The sequence below is a fragment of the Meleagris gallopavo genome, chromosome 12, assembly GCF_000146605.3.
Source record: "Meleagris gallopavo isolate NT-WF06-2002-E0010 breed Aviagen turkey brand Nicholas breeding stock chromosome 12, Turkey_5.1, whole genome shotgun sequence".
NCBI classification, from domain to species: domain Eukaryota; kingdom Metazoa; phylum Chordata; class Aves; order Galliformes; family Phasianidae; genus Meleagris; species Meleagris gallopavo.
In genome coordinates, this window is record NC_015022.2 from 15865592 (window position 1) to 15888448 (window position 22857).

Below are 22857 nucleotides of genomic sequence, written 5' to 3' on the forward strand. Positions count from 1 at the left end.
TCCTAGGTATGCCTTTCATTTGCATGCTTGGAGATCATGCAAGAACAGCACAAGCAGGATCACTTAGGGCTTCCATGTGCAAATTAACCTTGATTAAGAAAAAAACAAGATTTATATCCTTCTGATCTATATATCAGATAAAAATAACAAGGAAACGAGCAATGCAAATGATTTTCCAAACAAGAAAAGAGCACCTTGCTTATACCTTGAGGTATGAGCATGAGATATAAGTCTTGGTTTGTAACTAGCTGGCAAACAGTTTGCTCCAAGTTTGAAATATTCAAAACACCAAATTCAAGCTACATGACCTATTCTTTAGCAGAACAGTCAATTCTAATGCTTTAACTGCAATTCAGACAAAACAATATTATGTTTACGAACGCAAATTCATTAGCCACAAACAATTGTGAAAAAAAAAAAGCTCTTTGAAACTTTCCCAATGTCAAGTCTGTTTACTAGAAGGATTCCAGAAGAGAATTACTTGGAAAATGCAACATCTTAAATGTTATTTTTGTTTTCATATTAATATATTTGAATCTGAAAGAATAACAGCTAGATTTTGCAGATCCACTCAGCTCCAGTATTAGGTGAGTGGTATTAATACTGCACAAAGCTTCACAGAGACAACTACAGAAGTGTGAGAGCTGAGATATGGTTGGCAAGGAAACCACAATTTACAATAGCTTGGATTTTCATATGCAGAACCTACCACACTGTAATGTTAATTATGTACAGCAAGGCAACGCTTCGCTTCTGAAGTCAAGTCACTCCACTGACAATCACATGAACCAAACTAAGCAAATACTGTGTACTTCCATCACGATGCAGAATTTATCTGATAGAGCCAATGGAAGTAAATGGCAAAATCTGCTTTTTATTCAGTGGACAAACATCGGCACCGTGGGATTTATTTTACTTATTTTAATCCATTCTTAATACCACTTATGATCCAAAACTAAACGCTATAGTGTAATCTGTATTATGTAATGCAGTCCTCTATTAAAAACAAACAATGGCTCTAATTTTGGAAACACAGAGAGAAAATAATCATTTTCAAAGGACTGATATTTTAGCTGGGTAATTTAAAAGGCAGTGCTATGGTCTTTGACAACATGGGAGCTCTTGAAATCACTTAACAAAAATAAGGACACTTGTTCAGGGGCCTAAAGAAAGTTATATGAAATGTTAGTATCCATCAAAACATCTTGACACAAAAGTGATACTCCTGAACTACGAAAAACATTCACCTCAAACCTGAGAGCTTGCTCAGGATCTTATTAAAATAAGGCACATCAGAGATAATGAACTCCGAAAAAACCCACTACTGAGACCTGACACACAAGTGTGACTAAGAGCCCAGCAGAGATGTCCAGACTCAGAGCAGACATGGGGCTAATTTCAGCTCAAGGTGGTGACAGCAATTGGCTGCTGCTCTCTCCCTTCTTCTCAGCACCTCAAAGAACTCAAATCCCCAAATGTGAAAGATCCTATTTGAAGAAACCCTCCTAGAACAGTCCTAATGCATTCTGAACCTAGCAGTGAGATACAGATCCTCATAGTGGAGCTAAGGTCAGGGCAGACCCAGCCCTGCTCAGCAGAGCCGGCCCTTATGCAATCGGCCAATTCCCATTGTAAACACTGGGCGAGCAGCACTTCATCCATCTGGAGGTTACCAGCATATCATTTATTTATTGTCTTGTCTAAAAATTACCTTTAGAAATATAAATGCTAATTTCACCATAAAAAAAGATTGCAGAGATTCAGGCTGGGGGATGTTTTCCACATTCATTAATGCAAAATCAACTGTTCTGTTTTTCAGGAGCTAAGGATCAAGGACTGTCTTTTACATAATTAAAACTCTGAAATGTTAATATTATCTTCCCAGCACAAGATTTGGAATTCAGGAAACACCTCTCTGAGTATTAATTGTGCAGAATAATATGGCTGTCCATCTGTATGATCTGTTCATCCTTTGATGTTTAAATTGATCCTAGTATTCTGGAGACAGCTTCTGCAGAACTGATTTCCTTGTCTTTATTTTAGCTAGGTTCATTCAAAGGGCAAAATATCTAAGCATTCAGCTTTTGACCCTACTAGCAAATATTTAATGTATGAATTAAACTGGACAGGGCTTTGCCAGAAGCTCTCTTCATGTTTTATTTCTGAAGCTATTTTTACCAACATTTAATCACTTAAATGTAAGGAGATAAAGACATCTCTGACAAACTGTGTTTATTGAGCTAAATGCAATCAAGGAAAGCCCTTTTATTTTTTTATAATGGGTTCAGCGCGCTTTGCATCTCTGGCTTTATTCTGAACACAATGTTACAGTCCAAGAGGATGATACAGTAGTTAATATTACCACTAAATAAATGCACAAGTGGATGGACACAGAAGGCAAATTGACAAAGAGATGGATAGATGAACTGAAAACTGCCTTTAATAGGCTCCCATGAAAAAAACAGTGGTGTACAATGCACAATCTCCAGTTACTCTCTTGCCCTTTCCATGTCTATTTACAAGGGACTGTTCTGTAAAAACCATCAGCAAACAAACAACAGCCAAGCACCTGAATAAAGGTCAAGCCAGCATCAACAAAGCACAAATTAAAAGGCACCCCCCAATTTTCACTCCCTCTCCCCAGCCCCACCAACAAGTAAGCGATAGAGACCAGTAGCCTTAAATATTCTGGATATTAACGGTGATCTTTGAGATGAGTAGCAGGAAGAGGAAAGCAGCAAGGAGGAGAAGGTTTTAAGAACAAATAGCCCAAAGCTGGAAAGAGTAGCAGCAGAACGTGAGAATGACAGAACCAGGGCAGTGACAGGTGGAAAGGGCAGTAGGAGAGAACATGATCAAGTCATTAGCAGGTGGAAGTGGCAGTTAAGGGTCAAAATCAATCTGTCAAGGGACAGCAGGGAGGTATTACCATTGCCACCAGCTCCTGACTGACCAATGCAGAAGGAGGTCCACAGGCTGCTGGGAAGAAATTGCTGCCAAACATTTGTCCCAGCTCTATTCTAACTGCAACATACTTCAGAACAGCTCAAAATTGTACTGCATGTTCAAAATTGCTGTTTCTGCTACACTTGCTCCTTTCTGGGGGGAAAAGAGGACTTCCACTTTGTTACCAGTATGCAAAAGCTGAACACATCCAACAGAGAGACAGGCATTGCCCAAACTAATTCCAGTACAGAAACTATTTCAATGCAAGTGTTCAAACACAATGGCCTGTTCACATCATTAACGTCTTGGATCCTTAATTTTTTCTTTAAACTTCTTTTTATGAGCACTTGTCATAGAAAGTGGAGCAAGCAACACAATACAAAGATCCTTAGACTCGTGGGAGATTTTTCCCCCCAGTGAGACGAGGGGAATTTGTACACTTTTCTGATTTCAACAACACAACTGAGTCTCTGTCCTTCTAAAAAATCCATCCTTTGATGTTCAGTTCCACTCTCAAGTACTGGAGAAAGCACTGTAGAACACATTTCTTGTCTTTATTTTAGTGAGGTTCATTCAGAGGTCAAATATCCAAGTATTCAGCTTCTGACCCTAGTTAATCTGACTAGCAGGAAAACTGTCTGTAGTGAAGTGACAGAATGGCAAGTGCTGAGACAAACTTCCCTACCACATGTCCTACAGGACAGACTGTTGTCAAATTTCCATTTACCATCAGGGAAAGCATAGTTGTAGCAAGTGAAGCCCTCCACCATGGTCCAGTCACCCCTTGCTGCCCCTGCAGAGGTCAATAATAGTGGTGATTTTTGTCATGGGATAGCGATCCGTAATTTAAGTGGGGGCATTCATCATTCAGAAGTCACAGTCGAACAAGCTGCTCAGTGATGACCCTAGGGCACTCTCAGTCACAAAACCAGACTCAAATAGTGAGCTGGGGATATAAATGCTCATGTTTAGAGACAAGTGTTTACATTCTCTCTCTCACTACTTCTGTTGTGTAATAGATGGGTTGAGACCTCATATGATGCCCTTCAAGAGTCTATAAAAACCTACATGAGCTTCATCAACCCAAAGAAAAAAAGGACTCTATTAATTAGTCAACACTGATGATCTGTTCAGTCATCATAAACAGACCAAAAAAAAAAATGCATCTCAGGAAAGACTCTTCAAGAAAGCTAGGATTTTTAATGGAGGAGCACTGTAAGTCAGTAAAACACTCAGAATATTTCATGGCCAGCACAGCATACATTGGACATCTTATAATAGATCATCAGGCATCTTTATGACTGTCTAGTTACCATGCCCATCTAATTACCTACTGGAAAAATTCTATCCATCATCTACTGTCTACCTCCAGCACAAACAGTGTTACTGTCCGCTCCAGTTTCTCAGTCAGAGCAGACTGCCAGGAACAGTAGCAATAATGACATTCCCTTCTGTCCTCACAGGAACTGAACACAGAAATATAGCTGCTGGGATTCTTCTGCATGCTTTTGCCAGGTCCGTTGCCAGGCTCTAGCTGGAAGACAGACTGGAACCAGAGATGGCTTCATAAAGAAAAAGTAAAAAATGAAAAAGACCCACAACAACCAGATGTGCCCAATAATTGAGAAAGAAGACCCTTCCTCTCATGCTCTGTAAGAAACTTTCAGCGTTTTGTGACAACCAGCTTTAGTAAAAATATATAACTCTTAGGATTTTGTTCCTGCTCTGATTCTTAGCCTTCCACTCATCTATGCTTTGGTATCCATAGCCTAAAGAGAGATGACATTACTTTCCCATGCCTTGGTGGTTTTGTGAGGTTTAACCCTTATTAACATTTGCAAAGCAGATTGGGACCATTGAATGTTAGGCTGAAGAGAATTTTCAAAGCTTTCTTACTTGAGAAAAAAAATGGGAAAAAAATATCCCACCTAGGGGTAGAAGCCTCTGTTCCCCATCTTGATGTGGCAGCATTCAAATGTTTGCAACCAGTTTAACCCTGCTCTGTAAGGCTGTTCTCTGGCTCAGCTGGCTCTGAACAATCATGCTCTGCAATCACCTCTTTTCATACCCATTACAAAAGGTGAGCAATACTTATTGGTTCAAGCAGGGCCAAGGGCTGACATTAAGCAAATTTCAAGGGTTATTTGAAGTTAATTGAGTTTAATCATGTAATGATTTTATAATTAGTCATAGTTCCCACTCTAGCACTGAAAAAGTCACACTTAAGAATTATTTAAAAGAAAATTAAAACCGATTTAGAACAAGCAAAAGGAAGCCACATCCATGATTGGTGGGACTGGGTGAGGTGAGCACAGAGTGCTGGCTAAATGCACTAACTGCTTCAGTGCACTCAACCTCTGTCTTTAAGTGCAGCGAGCTGAAGTCCCAGCTGGGGATTTGCACTAAAGCTAAGGACAGCAGTAAGTTTCCAAATGTTAGTTATGCTGACTTAGTGGTATTTCTCACTGGCAATGAGTTGGGTGGATCCTGCCCCAAGGGAAAAGAAACTTCGGAATTTTTCCACCTCAATGAAGCCAGGTCCACCTAGCTGGTTCAAAGGCAGGCAAAGGCCAGGAGATCCGAACTTGTCAGTGGAAAATTATAACCCTCAATTATACATGGGAAGGTAAATCCTGCAAAGATAGTTATTCTCAAAATTCAAGCTGGTGAATTTGAAATGCTATTTAAAAAAAAAAAACAACAAATCATTTGAAATTGGCATGTACAACGATAAATGAGTTGTAAACAATATTAACATCAGTGAGTTCAGTGAAGCGCTGGCAACAAAGCACCACCTATTATATCCTCAATTCTGTAACGCATTCAGGACAAATGGAACACAACACCTCAAAAAGGAATGCTGGATATGTGCTTAGGGATAAGGGGCTTACAGAACATACAACCATCTACCTGCTTAGTAATTAGCACCTGTGCTCCTCGCTTTCTCTTAATCCAGGACACTCATTACAGCAACATTATGTGGTCTCAAGGAGCCACGTGATATTAAAATACAGCATATAATTATGTGGATCTGCTGTGGGTTAAAGCATGTGCAAGTTTCTCTTGAGAGTGGAGGCAACATGCAAACCAGCTCTGAATCTATGTATAATATGAAAATCCAGCCTCTGACACAAAGCTATTATACTCCTAGGAAGAGAAAACATGGTGCTTCCAGGGAATAAAATCCTTGGGTACGGCTCCCACCAAAGTTGAAATAAATAATAAATAAATGGCAGTACTGGACCACCTACAGTTGAGATTTTTGGGGTTAAGGAATGTGTGGGCCCATGTCTGTCCTCCAACCTGGCCCTTTCCCCTGGTACCATTTTCCACCAACCAAAAGACACTCAGACTCAATTTATCTGTGCATTGAACAGCCTCATGAGGATGCTAATTGGATCAGTGTCTGTTCGATGGCACATGAAGCAATGTAAGGTTTCACACAGGTTCATACTCTTTGATATGGCATGAAGACATGCACCGTGTGTCACAAGCATGGTAGCACTGCCATGTTCAGGGCAGGCCCCACGATGTACATGATTTATCTGGATTTAAGAAGTTAAACAATTATAAGCACTTCAGTAAAGACACTTATCAGCCTGAATAGAGACATAATTATTGATAAAATCATACTTTTTCTCATCACCCACTGATAATTCTTTTATAATTGTCTTACTTATTTTCAACAAATTATAGAACTGATCTGTTCCCAACTACTTGGTGATAATGAACCACAGGAAGCAGGACTAGCTGGGACAATTTTTTTCTTTTGAATATTTAAATTGTGTGGAAAATTCAGCCAAGGAAAAATAATCAGACAAACAAAAATTCAGAGCAGAAGTGGAGTACAGTATTCTCCAACTCTAATATCTTCATAACTAAGTTGAGTTTTCATTTAAAAAAAAAAGAATTTTAAAGTGATACCATCCTCTCCTTAATTGCAAATACATATTGCAAGTATTCCAATTTGAAATGACTGGTTCTGCTTTTACTGAGCAAGAAATTATTTCTGTGACAACACTAGGAGACGAGATATTCAGAGCAGCCCAGTAAATAGTAGGCCTTCATCCTTTTCCACAAAGAAATGCCTTGGAGGCAATGCTCTGCAGGACCTGAGCAGTTACAAAGCCTGACAATGCTAGTGCCTGCCCAGTACAGCACGACACATCACACTGCTGAGTGCTGCCTGATGCAAAACCTTTGGTCCTTTCTGAGAGCAAATCAAGAATGAGAGGAACAAGAGGTCTGTGAGACAGATCTGTATTCAGCAGGGGCCATGCAATGGGACACACAGTGCGCCCCATGGATAACCATATCAGAGGCACTCGGCTGGTGGCTAATTCTTTCAGAGGATGTCCACCTCCCAGGACAGTTCAACAGCTAATGCTTTAACTCCAAAAGGAGTGGTTTAAAATGATGAGCCTAACAAAGGCTCCCTTCCATTTGAAACACAATCATATCCACAGCATTCCTACCTTCTCCCTACAGCCACAAATAATATCAGTGTATTACTTAATGATATGACTTATTTATTATTTATTTAAATGATTTATGTAGAGCCTATAGCCTTAACAACTATAATGATAACGATTCAAAACCCAGAAGCAACATGAAAAGGAGATGCTTAAATAATTAAATGCCTCCCGCCTTTCCCGAAAGAGAGCTGAGGAGCAGTGTGTTTTTCTTTCTTTAGGTTTTTAGTTCTCCTACAAGTGAAAGGGCAGAGTGCCATTGGCTAAATGCTAGCTTAGCAAAGGAAAAACAATAAATCAGAATAACCAGTGTTACAGAAGCTCTTGTCTAGCATTTCCCATTCACGCATCTCAGAGGAGGGTAAGTACCACAGGATGTGTTTTACAGAAGGTGAAACTGAGGACATGGAGGTGATACAAACAATCCACAGTCACCCAGAAGTTCGCTTGCAAAGTTGGGCATAAATCTCCTTCTCCTCCATCTGTTAGACCAGACCTCATCCACTAAGCCATACTACTTTCCCATTTCCTCTTCTTGAGCTTTTTCTTTCAAGTCTTTCCTGAATCTACCATGTTTCTCCTTTACATCCATCTTTTTTCCACCCCCTACCTTTAAGCATTTCTCCTCCCCAGCAGTCTCTCCCTCTAACCTCACCTCTCCTGACATTCACTTTTTACCCAATTTTTCCAAATAGGTTTTATTCTCTGCAACTAGATAAATACTTGGCAACTCACAGTGCAAGTGGATAATTGAGCACAGTAGTAAGTGGATTATCACTGAAATGACTGATTTTACACAGAGCAAAAAGCTCAAGGCAGCAACAGGGTGCTTTGCAATTTAAACATTGTATAGAGAGTGAAAATATTTTCAGGTTTCATTTTAAAATTTTCTAAATGCACAGTGGAGACCAATTTCCAAAAGGCAAGGCATAAATACACACAGCAAACTCAAATTACCAAACGTTTGCCTACTTGTATTAAAGGGAACAGATGAATTATTAGAAACAGATTTTACAATACAGCTGGAATACTAAAAATAATGTGAAATTTTTAAAGATGTTCTAGACTACTCTTCAAACCAGCAAAAACACAGAGGTGCCTTGACATCAGTATTGTATGTCAATGTAATGGAAAAAAAAATGAACCAGACTGACAAGTTAAAAGTTAAAGTTAAAACCCTAAATACTTAAACTCAGGGATCTCAAAGTTTACACTTATATTGTGGAATATTCATTGGAATGGCTTTGAGAATTCATTTGTGGTTTTGATTGATAACTTACAAACCCAACAGCTTTTTAATCTAGAGATCCTCTCTATTAGTTTAGTACAGAACTGGCTCATTAGCTAAAGAATTTTGAGTTTTTCATTGATTTAACTGAAAGTACAGATAGCCTACAGACGTTGGAAAGATTTTGCTGGTTTTAACATACTCAAGACAATGGAGTCATTCGATAAAGCAGTTCGATATCCAACCCTACCAAAAACTTTTTGCACGACCTTGGAAAAGTCATTTACGTCTACTCATCTGCATTAGGAAGCAAATCCACCTACGTAATGCAGAGACAGAGACGGGCACCAAAAGAATGGGGATGCAGACCACCTAAATAATACATAAAGATACTACTTTCTCCCACTCTTCATCTCCTCTATTGAGTATTGCTTATTCGATGCTGCATTATCTTTATGGCATAGATTTTTCTCCCACCTCCAATAGGATCCCGATTTCTTATACAGTGCTGGAGTATTGCATTATTACAAATAAAAATACAAATTCCAAATTGTTATATTTATCTCATCACAGCTGCTTACATTTAAAAGATGTAACTGTCACAGCGAACAAATAACCTGAAAACTAAGAAGGAAAAATAAATAAAATGTTTTTGTTAAAAGTCGTTCAAGGAATGATTCAAATCCACAATCAACATAAGAAAACCAGAGTCTGCTCAGTGACCCACTGAGAACACAAAGATATAGGAAGTTTGAATGAAAAAATACAAACTTAATCTGCCAAACTACTTTCTTTATTCTCAGAAAGAGGAAATAAAGAAAAGCATTTGTGAATAAGACTATTCAATACTGGAAGCAGGTACGTTAGATATGGTGGACGGCATAAGCAGACTCAGTCTGCTGGAGACAGGCAGTCGCAACAATTTCCAGTGTCAAAGAAAAATCTGGCACCTTGTTAAATATTAATAAGCTGTCAGGGTCAAAATGTTTAGGTCCTCCCAACTCAATCACTTTCATTTCTACTTCTCAGAAGCCATTCAATCGGAAATACCCCTTCCTGTCTTGCCCCTCCTCATCCTGCCATCTCACCCAGAGCCATGTAAAATCAGATGAATATGGACAGTAAATGAGTTGATAGCCAAATGATGCTTTTGTCTCCTCTGCCTTTGTCAGTAAGCATTCTGTTAGTTTTAATAAGGCACAGAAAACTTAAATACAAGAACGAGAACAATGCAAAGAGTTAGTTTAACAAACCTCTGCCGCATTTTCTGCAGGTTAGTGCTATTGATTACTGACACCTAAGGATCTGACACATAATCGATAGACCTCATGACCCACATATGTGACATGGCCTGTGGGGGCTTTAGAAACAAGAATGAACATGGCAGTTCCATCTGAAGCTTTTCATATAATATTTATTTATTTATTTATTTGCAGGCAAAGCTGTTTCTGCTCAAATTACTGTCATGGTGAAAACTGGTGTCAGAGGAGGATGCTCGTTTCTTCTCCTGCTACCTGAACACAAGAACAACGATAACAGTCAGTGAAACAAAAATCAAACTCTAAATCAGTAGTCTAGGAGCTAAAGCTCCCTTCCCTCACAAAATTAGTTATTCAGAATGAGAAGTAGTCATCTGAAGAACTACTTGAATAAGAAAAAGAGGCAGGAGGTGTCTCACCAGCTTACCTTCATGTTTATGCAAGGCGCCAGAGTAGTGCAAATCTGCATGGAAAACATCAGAAGATCAGAGGAGCTCTCTTCTGGTATACAGTCCTCTAAGACAGATGGTGAGAAGAGCTTTCTCTCTTTACCAGTTTGCAGTCTTCTCTAAACATAAATCTTTATCTCTTCACTATCTTCATTGAATACAAACTGGTCACTCTGGATAATGTCTGGGTCTCAGGAGCTACTTCAGATGTGCTCATTTCCTTGACTGCAGCACCGATTTTGCTGGGATTTTACACTCCCAGAACTTTCCTTCTCTCAGGTGACCATCTTTAATGTCTCAGTGTTGAACTGCCACTTGTGCAATCTTCAAATGAAGATATGAAATTCTCCATCAGATTTTCAGATATTACTAAAATTCTTCCTCCCATTTCTCCAGTTCATTCTATCAGTTGCCCGGATTGTTTCTAGTTTGTTGGGGGTTTTTTGCTTTGTTTTGATATCACTGTCTGAGGCACAATCGCTACAAATCACCAGTTATTACATTGTGAATGCAATACTTTAAGACCAGCTCATACAGATGAGCCACATGCAGGCTCCTTACGATAGCACCTAAGATAAATGCTGACTTTTAACTTCATGAGCACAAGAAACAAGTGAGAGCACTTATTACACAGTTACTGAATCCTGGCAAGAGGGAGCCGGGACACAAAGAAAAGTTCACTATTTCTTCACATGGTCTGAATATGGCTCTGGGCATCTTCACCCCCATAAACCAACACTGAGGCTGAAGGTGTAACTCAAGTCTTAGAATAGCCAAATGTTATTGGAGTGCTCTAGTGCACAAGGGACAGATACTTCACTGCTTTGGATAATTCACAGCATTAAGCAGATTATGTCCTACTACTACTATACACCCTTCACAATCATAGCAAGTTAATTATCTTCTGGATGAGCAAATTCATGCCAGAATAACGTAGATTTCTTCATAAGCAATGGCTTTCATGCAGTACCTGCCTTTTTACAGCTAGCAATATAGCCTGCTGTCAAATCAGGCCCCATGAACCACTTGGTGGGGCTGTCTGAGGCCACAAAAAGCATCCTGCTGTTTTCATCCCTGGGGACTTTTTGCCCCACTTCTGTCACATAGGCACTTTCCTGGCATATTTTGAAGGAAAATATGTTTCTGACCCAAAGCTACATGCACTTTCAATGTTCCTTCCAAATCACAAGGAAAAACACTGCTGGAACCAGAGACTTCCCACTGATTGCAAGCATTCAGGACAGAGGCTAAAATCTCAGAGAAATCCTTTTGTGTATTAACTGCCCTCCAAAGCACCTAATCTTGAGATATCAGTCAGCAAAAGTCAATTGAGATGCTGCTGACAGGTCATCCCACAATCCTGTTCACTGTGCCAGCTTCTGTGTCATGCTGGAAAGATTTCAGTTCTTATGAATTCTTTGTCAACATGAGCAAAGTTCTTATTAGGCCAGTGAAGTGTGCATTCCCTAATGCATGTACCATGATGCACTGTGTGTTGAAAAAGGGCAAAGGTAGCTTAAGACAGAGGAGAAAGTAAGGGGGGGGGGGATGACCCACACTCACCTAGTGATCTTAAAGCCCCTACAGTTCTACAGTGGTTCACTACAGCTCTCACTTCTCAAAACAGGAAAGCTTTCAGATGCTCAACAACACCAAGTAAACCTTGGCAACTCAACCCTTTCCACTCAGATTCCCTCCTGAACATCTAACTCCAGCGTTATTCTGCCTCCCCTCAGTAAAGCACACTGATTCCTGATGCTGAGCAGCTTCACATCAGTGCTGTGCTCCACCCCATAACTGATCACATTTAAGCAGAGGTGGAATGCAGCATTCAGCACTCTTGGTCTGTGAATTGGTCAGAATCCTTCAGGAAGAAGAATACCATGCATTTTACCCACACACATTTCACACCAGCCAACCACCTAATTCTTCTTCTCTAGTTTTCAATTTTTGCAAGACACTGTTATTTTATGGAGAGCTGAAAAATACCCATAAGTAAGTCAGAGGCAAATAATAATACCCATTCAGTGCACCACTAGAAACCCTATGAAGATTTTTTCTTTCCACAAGACCCAGCAATATCCTGCATGAGAGGTAGCCTGCTGCTATCATTTCAAACATACAATCTTTTTTTTTCATCCTTCCTGCTGCAGAAAATTCTTCATCACCTCCCTGTAAACACTATTTCTGTTTTACTCTGCTGTGCCGCTTGGGGAAACACACTGCTGGGTGCAGGATCTTCCTGGTATCTATTTTACGCCTCCGGGAGTTTTCCAGCAGCCAGCAATAATACAAAAGATCACCATGGACTGTGATGTGACCAATTACAGCAGACAGCAGTTATTTATAGAAAAGTCAGCAGCAGTGAAGCTTTAACACCAGCCAGTGCACCCCTCTGCTTCCCATCACCTAGTATGTGTGCTAGCATCCTGCAACATCCTGAATAGCAGGGATTTTTAAAGCAATTACCTTGCTACCTGACAAAACTGTGTAGATGCATGGCATATGCCCACAGGACAATGAAGGCATAGCATTTTACATGCATAGGATCCTAGAGATGCCACTACGTATTTAATTTTCATAAACTGTTGACCCCAGATGTCACTTTCATTCTGAAATCCTTGTCCGCCTACTCAGCAGCATAGCACATTAGGGCTCAGCACTGTCAATGTGTATAAGATCCTGTAACACACACCATCCTGATTCCTAGCTGTTTGCAAAGTGTCTCTTATTCCCTCCACACCCTGCTATAAGGTCTGTCCAAATACTAAAGTACAAAGGAGGACATGCTAGCTAGGTTTCTTTCTGGATTTCCCTTATCATGATATAAACCAAACTAGTTGATACAGCTTTCATTCTGTTGATGCAGTCAGAGATGGAAAAATCACCAAAAAGGCCAGAAAAATCACAGCAACCAAGAGGGCAATGCTACTTACTGGGTACATACCCAGCCCCAACGAATCCCTGCTATAAGACAGATGATGGTGATGGTCCCTAACATGTAAACGCCTGTTCTCTGAGTTGACACAGGATAAGGGAAGTTTGGGTACTCAAGTACCTGACATGAGTAACTGCAGAAACACGGATTCGAGACGTAATTTTTAATTATTTTTCTTTGTGAATTTTCCATACGAGTTAAGTGCAAAACTGCTCATGGAAACTGAGGGAAAAAGTTCACGGCCTCTCCCTAAAGTGAGCATTTTACAGCAGAGCACAACGCAGAATGAAATGCAATACTGCCATCTACTGCCCAGACTCGATAACATTCCTCTCCATCTGTCACATTCAGCTGAAGATGATGAGATCAATGTTTCAGGACAGGAAATCTTTTAATCATAACAAAAATGTGATCTTGACTGATCCAAGGTCACATTACATTAATACAGTCTTCAAAGCTTTTTTAATAATACAATTAACAATTTCTGCCATACCATTAAGAGAATTAGAGACCAAAAAGCTTAAGGGGTACTGACCTATTCAGTTTCAGTTTTTAAAATAACCTCAAAGTAACACAGACTTTTTTTCCACTACCACCACCACTTTTAAGCTCCCAGATACATAATTCTTAGATGTGTTTTCTATTTGTGTTCACAGATATTATACTTTTAGTAAAGATGTGGATCAGCCAGAGAGGGGATCTCCATTCTGGTTAGCTGTTTATATCTTGTGAACCAATAGGTCAGGTTAGAGGAGCTTATGCTACACACCACCACTGACTAGCAAGCTTGATAGCACAGTTTAATGCAGAAAGAGACTTACCTCCACAGTGATGCTACAATTCACTACCAACCCATTCTCCAAGCCAACATTCTCATTCTCTTAACCTATCATCTCCCTAAAGTGCATCTGTGCCTCTGCAAATGCCTTGGAAAGCTTTCAGGGAATTAAATAAAGCCTACAGTATACGCTAGCTAATTTTTGCTTGCAGTAAGTTTGCTCTTCAGCACCCAAAGTCACAAATTCAAATGGTATTCCTCAACAAGTGGTACTGTTAATTGGTTACTAAGTTTAGTGTGAGCTTCCTTGGGTTCAAACTACTCCTTAGTGGCAGTGCAGTGAGGGATGATGGCTCCCATGAATAATCCACCACCAGAATGCAGTGAGGTTCAAACTACTCAGAAGCTGCGGCTAGAAAGCTAGGTCTGATGCACACTGATATGCTTATACAAGGAAAGTTAGCATCAGAAAGCAGCAACATAAAGTCTCACCCTTAATGATCTCCATGAAGACTTTAGCCAAAATGGCATTATACCATGTGCCTCTATATCAGCTGAAATCTGTTCTCAGTTCAGGTTTTTTTTTTTCTTCTAATGTATCATACACAAAAATTTACAGTCGATATCTATTTTTAAAGGAAGAGAATCCTGGGTAAGTTGTTTTGAGTCAATTGCAGTTACTGGCAGCGTTTTGTGATGGAAAATAGACCTGTCTGAAGCTCCACACACTCCTGGGCAGGATACAAAAAGAGAAAAGCAGAACTGCGCATGTGCATGAAAAATTGCAGATGAAACCAAGGGACCATGTAAAATCTATACCAACAATAAAGAACACAGCTCAGCTCATGTCATCACCATATGAGCTTATTGTCCTGGGCAAGGGTTCAACAATGGATTTGGCAAAGGTGATTCTTTCTGATCAGCATTACATCAATCCACAGCTACAAATATACCAAATAATCTAGCATCAAAGCTGTCACGGTTGTATTACTCTGCACTTCTGGGTTCTGAGCAGCAGAATACTGCCTGCCTTCTGGATTTTTAACAACAGTGACTTTTTCACTTGGCTAAGACAGGCAAGAATGTTTGTCCTGACCTTGCTAAGTTGAGAGGTGAATTATCACAGTATGTCTTACCTCCCCTTCAGATCCCATCGCTGAAATGGCAGGGGACAGGGAATCACCTCTGTCCTTGTAATTATGCTGCATCAAAGAGACTGGTTGATCTGAGAGAATGTCACTGCAAGGCTGTGACCAGGCAAAAATAAAAACACAGAAGCAAAAATCAGGCACTTCTTACTGCTTGTAACTGATGTGAGCTCAGTCTTTGGTAGAAACTAGCCTTCCTGTTCCTCTTCGGACTTCACTCTAAGCTAAGGCCTGTAAGTGAGAAGCTAGGCAAAGACAGAACACAGCATGGTACATCCATCTGTTGGAAGCCAAAGGCTCTCTGAAGCTCTCAGTCTCAGATACCTCAGTGACTAGAAAGACATAAGGTTCCTTCCTCCCACCCCCAGCATGGCAGAGCAACATGCTTTGCAATCTATTTGACAACTCACAAGGACATTACCTATCGAAGTTCTAATGTCTTTGATGCCTTAACTGTTCAGGCAGGACATGCTAAATATCATCTCACAGAAACTTCTGATGTCTACAGGGAGCAAGACCCCTTCTTGACCTTTTCTCTTGCTATTTTGCTGGTTTTGTTCTGTGCTTCTCAGAGGTGTTCCACTCCAGATGTACAAAAGAGGTCAAACTAGCAGAGGTGGCTTGTGCCAAAGGCTTTGGCTTCTGCCAAGAGACACTTGAAAAGAAAGAAATTTGTGCTAGTGACATAGAGCAAAGAGGGACAATACGTCTTTTACTGCAATTGATTTACCCACCAACCTTCTACGCAAACAAGGATAAAAGCAGCATTTCAGTCCGCATTACAGCAGATGGGCTCTGCATGCAGCACGAGAGAAATAGCTTTAAAAAAAATATTGAGCCAGCCCCAAGATCTGGAGAGGATGAGAGAATCAGAAGGTGTTTCTATGTTGTGCAGCTTGAAGATGTCATTTACCTAAAACGTGTCTTGTTAAGATAGTTATCGAAAAGGGACATGTCCAGCAGCAAGCAGCTTAAAAATTAGTCAGTTGAACTAATCCTTTTAGGAATTGTTTTTCTCTCCTCCTTGCACAAATCTAGGAAAGGATTACTGGTTCTAGGTAGGAAGACAAAAGGTATGCTGCACATCTGTATCTCCTAAAACCAGCATGGAACTAAGGCCATTAAGCCAGGTTCACTCTGTTTACCAGAGAGCACAAATAGCTCCCAAAGTGTTTCTCCACTCACGGTCACTGACCTTTAACATACCACAGTGCAGAGGGGCTGAGCTATTAATTTACAAATCAAATACTGTTGAATGAATACCAACATCCCCAAATGTATTCATGATGGTGAATGCAACCTCTGATCTCCTCCATGAGAATTAAAAAAAAAAAAGTTCAGCTTCATCTAAGTGTCAAGAGGCTGGGAGAAAAGAATCCTTCCAGATGGGGGGTTACCGATCTTCCAAAAATGAAGTCACCATTTTAAATTGAAACCAAAAAGACCGCTTCAGAAAACCACCACCACCACCAAAGTAAATAAATAAATAAAATCCTTCAAGGCACAAAAATTCAATAAAGTAAGGATAAGGTCTAAGGCAAATGGAGAAGATTAAACAGAGACTTTACCATCAAAAAATAGCAAGAAGAAACAAATTGAAAAGCAGGCTAATTACAAACTTCTAGTTTTGTCTTCTGCATACCTAAAATTTTATTGCATACTTATCTGTGGCAAGAATACATAAAGAAAGGCCTAAGTTAGTACTAAACAAATAGCTACATCTGGGTATATATCTATATATCTCTATATACTCCTTGTTTATGCAGCTGAATGATAAGTTTGACAAAACAGAAATTCTGTTTGGACATGTTAATTTCATCTTTTTCTGCAACATCCTTGATATGCTAATGGTAAAAAGGATAGAGTTAGTGTTAATGAATAGAGTTAATGAAGTTTAGACTGTTCTGCTCGCCCTCTCCTTCTTCATCTATGGGACACAAAAATGTGATTTGAACAAATCAAAATAATTCCAATTCAAAAATTAACAAATAAGAAATAAAATTAAACAACATTTTCTTCTTCCTTAATATGTTCTTCTCTCCTTTGGAAGAGCCACAGAAAACAGTAGGAAAGGAAGAAACTTAGCCTTTAGGGCAAGGAGTGAACATCTTTGCTTTTCTAATGCTGAGAACATTCTCAGCATTTTACGTGGCAGGTGTTATTGCATGAAAAAAAAAAAATAGCAAAGAAAGTACTCAGTAGTACTCTGAAGCAAAATGTATATTAGAAACAGAAGAGTCAAGAACAGAAAATGAGATGCCTAAATTATCTATGAAACAACAGAAACAGAATTATCCAGTACTGAGGATCAATGACATGGCACAGCCCTACCCAGGCTTCCTGATGAGACATGAGCATGAATGAACACAAGCTGGGTGCAATTTGCATTTGGTGCTTCTCTGTGACTTCATCTTGGCTTCACAACTATTTGAAAATCATTACCTCTAGACTACTGGACAATCTCCATAGATACAATGAGACTGGCAAATACAAAACAAGCTATACTGCGTCTTAATCCTCCTTTCTCTTAGCAAGCAATCTTTCTCTGGAGAAGTCAAGCCAACCAGCGACTTGTGTTTAAATCTTGGGCGCTGTCTCAAGGCATGACCACAACGTTAAGCTATCTAACAGTGCCATCTCGTGGCAACATTATGATGCTAGATCAACTCAACATTCCAGTAATACGGTGCAGCCATTGTGCCCATTAAAGAGAAAACATTGAAACAAATACCTCTTCATTTCATTGCATCATGTAAGTTTTACAGTGCATGTTCACCATTAAGAATGCCATAATGATTTACAGCCACGTCTCAGCAGTCGGGAAATGCTAGCCTGTAACAGAGAGACTGTAACTGGAAATGGGTCTCTGATGATGTTAAAGCTTCTAAAAGGAATTTAAAAGAAAAAAAAATCTCTCTGAAAGGATAAGAATGATTTAAGGTCTGGAAAATCTGCCTCAAAGAAACAGATTCAAACATCTCAGGGCTGATCACTGATGTCATCTCATACACAGACATTTGCCTTCTTGTCTCCTAAGCAAAAATGCCATCATGTCAAGACACAATTATGAGAGTGTACATTCAGAAAAATTTCAAATAATATAATAAAATAATAATTTAAATATAATATTTTGAAAATCTAAGTCCAATAATTGAAATGCTCATTTAAAACTCTGCCAACTTTCACAGTACTTTGAAATCATTCTACCCTTGAATAAACAGATTTCTTTTTGGTAAAAGACTTTTCACTGGGAGAAAAAGATATTTGTGCTTTCTCTACTATATTCTCTTAAGACAGTGAAAATATTACACCTATTTTTGCTTCAGATCCTCTTAGGTCTTTGGGACTATCATCCCTTCATGGAAGGAGTCCTAATAGTACCAGAGCCATAGCTCAGCATTAAACAGAAGAGAAAAATCCTCCATGGGTGACCTAAACCAAATGAATTCGGACTGGAACACCGAGTGCACATGTAAACAAACTTTAGAAAAACTCAATAAGGAACATGGTAGATTTCCTGTTTCCCAACAACTGAGAAACAAAACTGTCAAATCAAAATCATCTTTCTATAAAATGGGCTATATTTCAACCAAAACCAATCATTTTTGATACAGCAACAATGCATAAAACTGTCTGGCTTACAATATGTAAAACATCAAGATTGATGAACATAATGAAATTTCTAGCCTTAAAATCCATGTAGTGTCAAGATCCAAGCTTCTAAATGAATCAGATACATTAGAGCACAAATATCAACAAAAATTAATAAACAAATAAATACTCAGACTAATTGTTCCATAAGCCCACATTTCTGAAAGAATGAAGAGCAAGTCTGTACTCCTCTGTAGCCTGTAGACTATCAACCTGAAGATTCAGTTAGTCCTAACTGTATCCTCTTATTCTCTTTGAGACAAAAGAGCCCTAGGAACAGAGCCTCCCTGGCAATACTGGATTTGTTTCTGGAAAGAAATAGCTACCTCTTCTTCTTCCAAGACATCCATTTAAGAATTCAGGCTGCTAAATCTATTCAGGTTCCTCAAGACTCTGGTGCTGCTCACCACTGGGCTCATCTCTTTGCAGAGAATTCCTCACAAGACTAAAGACCTGATTCTTAAGAATTCACTTTCAATTATTAATACCATATTCAAGCATTAGAAATTTTTCACTAAAAAGAATTTAATACAGAATCAGTTTTCAGTGAACAAGATTTCTTCATCGAGCCGTGACCCAAGTAATCTGGTGAAACATGTTACACTTCTATGTTAATTAAATTAAAAAAAAGATCCTACCTGAAATGAAACATGCAATATATAATCTACACAAAGTGCTACACTCTAAAATTGCTCACAGAATGATCACAGTGTCTGAATTTAAAGGCAGCTTAAGGCCTATAGCTCGCCTTCTTCTGTGTACTGAACTTTTTCTGCATTAATGGAGTTTGCATAACCTCCTGTCCACCACAGGGTTTAAGGCAGATTTTTCTGCTAGAAAAGCTCAAATGAAAGCAATTGAAACATCAATTGTTCACTTTGAAAGGAAGGTTACAGCTGTCATTCTGATACCAATGTGTGTTGCGGTATCTCTCTTCCATAATGCAGGATGTGGTTTCCATAGAAATATCTTCTTACATCAGAATCTGCGAGCCCTCCAATTATTCCCTTTTGGTCATCTCATGCAATCCATTAAAATCTTTCCTGAGCAGGGAAATAACTAGGCTCAATCACTTGGTAAGAAAAAAAATGAAAAGACAATCACTAAAGAAAAGCTTTATTAAAACAAAACACAAGACAGAGAACATGCTCCTTGCAAAAAAAATTACATCTTCCTGAAAAAAAATTTATCTGGTGTTACAAATTATGCACACTCGATTACATTTTTTTTTTTAAAACTAGACTGAGATTTTGCTGCATTTTTAGAGTGCAGTTATGGTATAATTCTGAATCATTTGACAGCCTTGTCTCCAACAACATCCCCAGGATCTGCTCCTCTTCTGGATCCTTTGCATTGATGACTATTGCCTCCACCTTGTTCTATGTCCTGCCGCTCAGGACTCAGTGAGTTTAGAGTCCTTTTACTGCTTGCTATGTCATCTTCTTTGTTCATTTATTTATTTTCCTGTGGTACCTCCTGCTTCTTTCTCAACATCAAGAATGTATTCCATGCCCTGAAATCAGAACCAAGAACATCAGATGATGCAGAAATAACATAAGCGTTGACTTGCCTGTGTCACTGAAGGTCCCCATAAACATGCAAGGTCAAGAAACTTTGCTGCATTGTTTACAAAGAACAGCTCCTTTCCTGCTGCTCTGCCTGCGTTTCCAGAAGTGTCAGCATGAAGAAAATTGGAAGTTCATGAAGCCTTTATCTGACTGGGTGGGCTCTAGAGCCATGACCACAACACATAATGTGAGAGTGTACACCACAGGGGTCAGCACTGCTATGGTTCCCCCAGGAGATTCATGTCTGAAGAAAACAAACTCATTTAATTCTTGTGCAGCAATCAAAACATGTTGGAGAAACAATCCCTACAGCTCTTTGTTTTCCTTCCAATTCCTCAATCCTTTTTCTTTATTAAGTGAAAAAGCCTCACTGAGATTTTTGTGTCAGATATATATTCCTGTAACTAAGCTGAGGCTCCACTGAAACCTGTTGGCCTGTCTGGAGCCTCTATCCTGCAAAAAGCTAAGAACAGTCAGTTCTGCAGCTCAGTAGTGGCATAAAGCGCTTCAGACTGTAAGGACTGGCCTCCTCACTTTAAAGGTGTCAGGCTCAAGCCACTGTTGAGGTGCAGGAAAACACACGAGTTGAGTTTGGAAAACCATTGCATGTGCAAACCTCAGAATGTGCTGTATACCAGCTTGGTTACACTTTGTTTGTCTCAGTAAGGATCAAAACAAAAACAGTAGTGAGAAACAGTCTTTATTATTTATATTATCACAAACTGCTACCAATTAGCTATATAAATCAATGGGCCACAAGTAAAATAACACCCACTACTATTTGTGATGGTTTTTCTCATACCTAATTCACTAAAAAGGGAAAAGGCCACCAATGACAAAGCAACTCAAAATGGCAAATTTATCACTGCATTTTATTCACCTGGTTTGCATCTGATTGTCTGGGTTTATTAGTTTGACACAGATCTGTTCACACAAGAGATCTGTTTACCCTCTGGAGAAATGAGAATAGTTCTCCCCAGAAACAGTTAAAAGTGAAAAAATCTCAGCAGGTTTTCACACAGATTTTCACTTCAAAAAATGCACGAGAAAAAGTTGTTTGGATGCTACCCCTCTTACCTTGCTTTTGTTAATTAAACAAACCAGGGCAAATGATGACAGTACCACAAAAGACAATTTAATCTGTTTGATCAAGAAACAGCAATCTCTGTTCTCTAACAGCTTCCTGACTAGCACTTAAATATTTAAAGCTCCACACTTGAAAGAGTTCCCAGGCCAATCATCTAGCTCTACCACAGAGGTACCTTTTGTAGATGTTATCTGAATACTTCTTCAGTTTCTGCATAAGAATTTATATCTGATTAAGTTGGGTAAGTTGTTCAAAATATGTTTTTGTCTATATCTGTCTTTTGGTAGCTTCCATCATCCTCACAGATTAAAATATCACACTGAGCAGTTTGAAGGGAGTCCGTAAGCCCGTTTTTTCAAGGTTTCAGAAGAATCTGAGTGATTAATGATGAGGCAAAACTTGCAAAGAACAGCCAAGTGGCACTAAGCAGATCTAATTTTTGATTATTACTTGAAGAGAGAAAGACCAGACAATACTGAACTGTAGAAAGTGTACTACCAAGACCAGGTGAATGTAGCTCCTCTGTTAGAAGGGAGCATTTAAACCTTAAGAATCTTATTTTTAGCTCCTTACGATGTTAGAAACCAAATGACTCTGGGTCTTTCTTAGCCTGAAAGTGCTGCTGAATTAATAATCCATTCATTCTAAGGCCCAGAAAATTCATAACCTTCTTCCTTGTCAGAAAATACTCTGAACAACTCAGAGAAAAGATTATAACCAACCATTTGAAATACGTTAAATTAGTGCTTGAAGTGTTGATTTTTTGCATTGGCTTCACAGTTACAAGTTTTGTGCGTATTCATAAACTATTTTAAAATGATGAAGAAGGAGAGGGCGAGCAGAACAGTCTAAACTTCATTAACTCTATTCATTAACACTAACTCTATCTTGTAAATTCAGCAACTAGGACTCAAACAATCACGTTAAATGATTTCTGTTTCTCCAGTCGGCCACAGAAGAAAAATGTTACTGTGTTTCTATCACTGGGGGTATTCGCTGTAAGTAAATCTCTCCATTTTTCAAACAATTAAAATTAACTCAACACGAATGATTGCAGCTACGGGTGATGACATGCTAAGGAGATTGAATTTATAGATATATGTATACATCAATATTCTATGCATCTCTGCACAGTATCCTGGTGCTGCAGTTTATCTGTACTGCCACTAGATGCAGCCACATCACCTTGCAAAATTAAAAACTCTAACCTCAAGGTTGCAGAAACATTTTTGGAATACCTATGATTGTAAAATTCTCACAACAGCTTTAACAGTGTTCATTCCCAAGACTTGGAAAACACAATGTAATACAAACAATTTTTTTTCTTTTCTTT

The 22857-nt window shown here is 39.1% G+C and overlaps 1 protein-coding gene across 8 annotated transcripts in view; it reads right to left on the minus strand.

Annotated features, from left to right (window-relative positions):
• Positions 1-18776: 18776 nt before the first annotated feature.
• The window catches only part of FAM169B (family with sequence similarity 169 member B), a 49295-nt gene continuing 45214 nt past the window's right edge, over positions 18777-22857 (minus strand). For 7 of the 8 annotated variants that reach the window (XM_019619548.2, XM_031555343.1, XM_031555342.1 and 4 more), the window contains one exon: positions 18777-20382. In XM_019619548.2, coding sequence (XP_019475093.1) covers positions 20326-20382 — 57 coding nt within the window. In that variant the 3' untranslated portion in view covers positions 18777-20325. The remainder of the gene's footprint in view (positions 20383-22857) is intronic. The other variant, XM_010717534.3, reaches the window with a different exon arrangement.